General features: G+C 38.6%; 1 protein-coding gene across 1 annotated transcript; it reads right to left on the bottom strand.

The window, feature by feature from the left end:
* Positions 1-353: 353 nt before the first annotated feature.
* LOC107780712 (EIN3-binding F-box protein 1-like) lies at positions 354-3,870 on the bottom strand. Its single transcript, XM_016601286.2, has 2 exons — positions 3,637-3,870; positions 354-3,013 (listed from the first exon to the last, which is right to left on the bottom strand). Exons 1-2 carry the CDS (start codon positions 3,659-3,661, stop codon positions 1,101-1,103), a joined length of 1,938 nt encoding a protein of 645 aa, XP_016456772.1. The 5' UTR covers positions 3,662-3,870; the 3' UTR covers positions 354-1,100.
* Between the last annotated feature and the right edge of the window lie 1,838 nt (positions 3,871-5,708).

Consider the following 5,708-nt stretch of genomic DNA (forward strand, 5'->3'; position numbering starts at 1 on the left):
GACTACATTAATTTAAGGGAGGTAATACTATAGATCCACTTTAAGTAAACATTGAAGAATGAAAATTTTAGGAGATCAAAGTATTTTGTTTTATATCTCTAGTGTGGTTTGCCAGCTATTGCACAATGAGCCGGTTACCCAGTGCACACCCGAAGGGTAGTGACTGCGCATTTTCCTGGGAATTTTCCATTTAAAAAAAATACATATTGATCCTCCACCTCTTCATGTAGAACACAAGCACTTCCTATGTCAAGTAGGATCAATCATCAAGTTTTGAGAGTGCATAATAATCTCTACATATGGTAGAAGCATGCATGTTTTTCACAGGTAAGGAAGAGAAAGATTGAACACAATTTAGACAAACTAACAGACGGTTTATTACATAACAAGGTAGTTGCAAAGTACCAATCTGGAATAAAAGGAACCTGCTACAAATAGGACTTCTAATAATCCTATCAAAAACTAGGACTTGGACAAAGAACAACCTACCTAGGTTGTCATGGCAACCAATATGGACTAGTTGCCATTTCCAAGCCCCTGATGAACAGACACCGTGCTTACAGAAATTGTGCAATGCAACTACCAGACTACAACACAAAGTAAACGCTTACAACAACAACGTTCACGACTCCTCAACACGAAAATTATGAAAATACTGTCTGATTCTGCAGTGTAGTACCAAGGCAAGTGCATGACCAATCCGTCCATACAAGTTTAAGAGAAGCATATCAGTTGTTCAATACCCCCATGTTTGCAGCGACACGAGTGAAAACTTAAATACCAGGACTTTGGTAACTGTATGAAAACTTTAATACCAGGACTTTGGTAAGTGTATTCTCAGGACACCATGGCTGTGAAAGGGGCAGCCTCCAAAAAACAGGAGACCGAAAAATTTGGAACAGGCTTTAAGTAAATGAAGCCTGCAAAAAATATGGCAGAAAAAGTTGTTTGTCATAGCTTCCTGGAAAACAACCAAGCCACTGAGGTATCACAAAAACCACGATCATGTTCGCTTCAATCCCGCCAAACTGACAAATAGCTACTACTACTCATCGTTTGAATCCTCCTTTTGGATGCATTGCCTTGTGCCCCCAGTTGGCTTAGGAGAGGATATCACATCTCCACAAGTCTTCGACAATAATCTCAACTCTGCTGCTACTGATCGCGTTGCAATGTTGGAGATTCAAACCGACTAAGCTCTCCCCCAACTTTATAAGAGACGGAACGCTCTTTTTTGTCACCATGGAGCAACCTGATATCGAAAGAATCTGCAAATTTACTTGCACTCCATGGGATAGAGCAGCTACACCAGAATCAGTTATTGAACACTTAGACACATCGAGATCATTAAGTAATGGACAATTATTAGCAATTGCAACCAAGCTTGCATCAGTAACCTTCCTGCATCCATCAAGATTCAGCAATTCCAAGGTCTCGCCGTGTAGCCTAGCTAGAGACAACACAACTTCATCGGTCAAGTTAAGGCAGTCAGTAAGATTAACCTTGACAAGTCCTGCCTTCGAGCTCATCTCCAAAAGCGGGAGAAGCCCGGCATCTGTTATTCCCGTAAGCCCGCTGAGATCCAAGTGATGTAGCTGAGGACACAGCGTACCAACCATCGCTAAGCTAGTGCTACCGAACCCTGGACAGCTTCGGATGGACAATGATCGAAGAGATTCACAGGGTGACAATAACGAAGCCTGTAGAGGTAAATCTTTGACTCCCATACACTTCACTAGGGAAAGAGACTTCAACTTGCCGAAGTTTGAAACCGCATTTAAAATGCCCGCTTGGGTGATCCTGTTGCACTCTTCCAACAAGAGACTCTCAAGAGATCCTGTTGCAGCTCTAGCAAAAGCAACAAGTCCACCATCAGACACAAAGCAACACTTGCGAAGGCACATATGTTTAAGATTTGAACAGCCCTTTCCCACTGCTTCAACACTCACATCGGTCGCTCCTCTGCACAAAGTAATCGACAAAGAAGCCAGAGACTGCAGACCCCGAGCATTACCCATAACCCAAAACCCCTTCTGACTGACATTACGAAGTGAACTGAGATTAAGATCGGTAATCGCCTTGCCATAATGACCGATGACAGCAAGTGAGAAATCAGTGATGTTTAGGGAATTAAGTTTCACTTTCTTCAACATTGTAGCGCCGGATGAGAGAAGGCTAGCAACTCCCTGATCCCCTACAAGAGGGCAGTCTTTAATAGTAAGAGACTGCAATTTGGTACAGCATCTTCCAATAGCTTGCAGGCCCTCATTTCCAATATTTCGACAAGATTCAATCGCCAAAGAAGTCAAACTCGGGCAATTCTCTGCTATTGCAACTAGACCTTTGTTGGAAATTGAGGGGCATTGGGATAGATCCAGCTTTTCTAATGAATGACATCCCCTCGCAATCTCGACAAGACCTTCATCTCCAACATAAGGAACATTCCACAATGAAAGAACCCTAAGAGAAGGACAACCATGGGCAATTGCTGATAGACCAACATTAGTAATACCACGAACCGAGTTGCTCCCCCGAACTGAGAGCTTTCCAAGACCTCCACGGCTGGAAGTTCCGACTGCAATAGCAGCAAGTCTAATATCTGTAGCTTTCTTCCCTTCTAAACACCTAGTAAGGTATCCATCACACTCTACTTCAACATCTTCATCAGCTGAGACCATTTTTGCATCACTTGAAGTCCCATTATCAGCAACTGAAAGATCGGTATGGCAAATCTCAGAGCTCCTTAAATTGCTCGAGAGCATAAGCCAACGCTTAGAAACACAAGCTGCTGCACTCCTTTGGCGGCCTCCTTGCAATCTTCTGAAGATCTCAAATAGGCATTCGTCGGGAAGTATTTCAATGGATGGATTCTTTGTCCGCTCTTCAATAATGAATGGTCCGCTAATCCGCGCCCTCTTCCTAAGAGGGCAGTAAACTTGAGCATGACCAAGAGATAACATAAGACCCAAATCTGCTGAACAAAGTGATCCTCCTGAATAGAACTCATCATCACCTGTACATCAAATAGCAACAACTTCATTAGCTATATTTTCTGCTAATCAACATCCTACACCATACTAGAAATGGAGTATTCCCAAGATACTAATTTCATCCTCATTTCCTCCAAAATCTTATCTTTAACTTCATTCAAATATAGCCAAATTATATCAGAAGCAAAAGCATGACCAGGTAAAAACTCATTACAAATAAACTGAAAACTAAGATCTAACTAATAAGAACCAATTATCAGGTCATTAACAGACAATTCTAGCTACAAAGATCAGACCAATTATTCTTATTCACACCTTCTCTATTAGAAATTGCCAATCATTAATATAGATTCTGAACAAAAGATACATAAAGAGTTACTTAAACACAAAAAGTCTATATAGGATTAACATCTTAATAGCTAAAAGCAATGATTTTTCTCTCTTCCATATCAAGAATCAAGCTCTAACATATTCATTGAGCACTACAATGAATCTATTCTCAAGATTCAGTTTTTTTCCTCTTTTTTTTGATGAATCTAATCAGGACAAGTAAATCAGCAGAAACTAAAACCCAGATGCTAAAATCTTTAAAACTCAAAACCCCATAATTCAAAAGGCAGAAAAAAGGAGGAAAAAATTAACTCACCACTGTAATTAACAAGAGTAGGCATGGCTGCTGAGAAAAAAAAACCAAACTTTGTACCAAGAACAACAACACAACCAAGATTTTATCTTCAACCAAGATTTGCATTTACATATAAAAACAAGCTCAAGATTTTCACTGAAACCCTATCTAAGTAGGGCAAAAAAAATAGAGAGGGAAAAAAAAGAAGGTTGTTCAAAGAAGAACAAGTATTGTTCTTTGCTTCACAAACAGTTATGTGCAGTGTATATATATAATAAAAACAATAGTACATAAATTTAGTTAATAAAAATTATTTATTATATTAATTAAATAATGTATTTGGTGAGGTGCAAGTCCACATAAACATAAATCATCACCTCTTTCTCCAGTTCTTGCACCATTCATTGAATCATTCCCTAAAACCGCTTTTTTTCGGTTTTCTTTCATTTCCTGCCACTTGTTTCTGCTGCTTACATCACACCGGTTCACCATCTTCTTTTCCGGTTCTTTTTTTCCCTTGCTTTTTCTTTAATCAATTTAGTTTTTTCATACTAAATGTTGGAAATTATAAATAGAACTCAAGAAATGGAATTTGTTATAAAATAAAGACTATAAAGTAAAGACAAGTATATAGAGAAACTGATATATTATTCGAATTCAAACTGATGTACATAATGAACTGAAATCTCTTCTATTTATAGAAGAAAGGAAGCTGCTCCGTAAGCTGCTACTACAAGCTGCTGTGTAAGCTGCTACTACAAGCTGCAGTGTAAGCTACTATAAGCTGCTGTGTAAGCTGCTACTACAAACTGCTGTGTAAGCTGCTACAAGCTGCTGTGTAAGCTGCTACAAGCTGCTGTGTAAGCTGCTGCTATACCAGATATGGATAATCTTCTACTGAGAGCAATATTTATCCATAACGGAGTACTGAATGGATAAGCTTATTATACCCGGTATGGATAATCTTTTACCGGGGGTAATGTTTATCCATAACTGGGTACTGAAAAGATAAGCCTATTATACCCGGTATGGATAAACTTATACTGGGGGTAATGTTTATCCATAACCGGGTACCGAAGTGATAAGCTTCTTCAGGAAGCTTATTTCCAATATAGTACTAAATAGATAAACATATTTACGGTGGAGTCCCATATGGATAAGCTTATTCAGGAAGCTTATTTACAACGGAGTACTAAATGAACATCCATAATATAATATATTTATAACACTCCCCCTTGGATGTTCATTAAAAGATAATGTGTCTCATTAAAACCTCACTAGGAAAAACCACGTGGGAAAAAAAATCTAGTGAAGGAAAAAGAGTACACATATTTAGTAATACGCATTGTTAGGTGCCTCATTAAAAACCTTATAAGGAAAACCCCATGGGAAAAAACCTTAGTAAGGGAAAAAGAGTGCATCGCGTATTTTACTCCCCTGATGAAAACCTTGTTTCAAATATTTGAGTCTCCGCATTCCAATCTTGTATACCATCTTCTCAAAAGTTGAAGTTGGCAAAGATTTAGTGAATAAATCTGCTGGATTATCACTTGAACGGATTTGTTGCACATCAATGTCACCATTTTTCTGAAGATCGTGTGTGTAGAATAATTTTGGTGAAATGTGCTTCGTTCTATCTCCTTTTATAAATCCTCCCTTCAATTGGGCTATGCATGCAGCATTGTCTTCGTATAAAATTGTGGGTCTTTTCTCACATTCCAAACCACATTTTTCTCGAATAAAATGAATTATTGATCTCAACCATACGCATTCCCTACTTGCTTCATGAATAGCTATTATCTCAGCGTGATTTGAAGAAGTAACAACAATAGATTGCTTTGTGGAGCGCCATGATATGATAGTACCTCCATATGTAAATACGTAGCCGGTTTGAGATCGAGCTTTATGGGGATCAGATAAATAACCTGCATCTGCATAACCAACAAGGTCTGCACTATCTTTGTTAGCATAAAACAAACCCATATCAAGAGTTCCCTTTAAATATCACAATATATGCTTAATCCCGTTCCAATGTCTCTGTGTAGGAGAAGAACTATATCTTGCTAGTAAATTAACAGAGAATGCTATGTCAG

Source organism: Nicotiana tabacum, chromosome 18, assembly GCF_000715075.1.
Source record: "Nicotiana tabacum cultivar K326 chromosome 18, ASM71507v2, whole genome shotgun sequence".
NCBI classification, from domain to species: Eukaryota; Viridiplantae; Streptophyta; class Magnoliopsida; order Solanales; family Solanaceae; genus Nicotiana; species Nicotiana tabacum.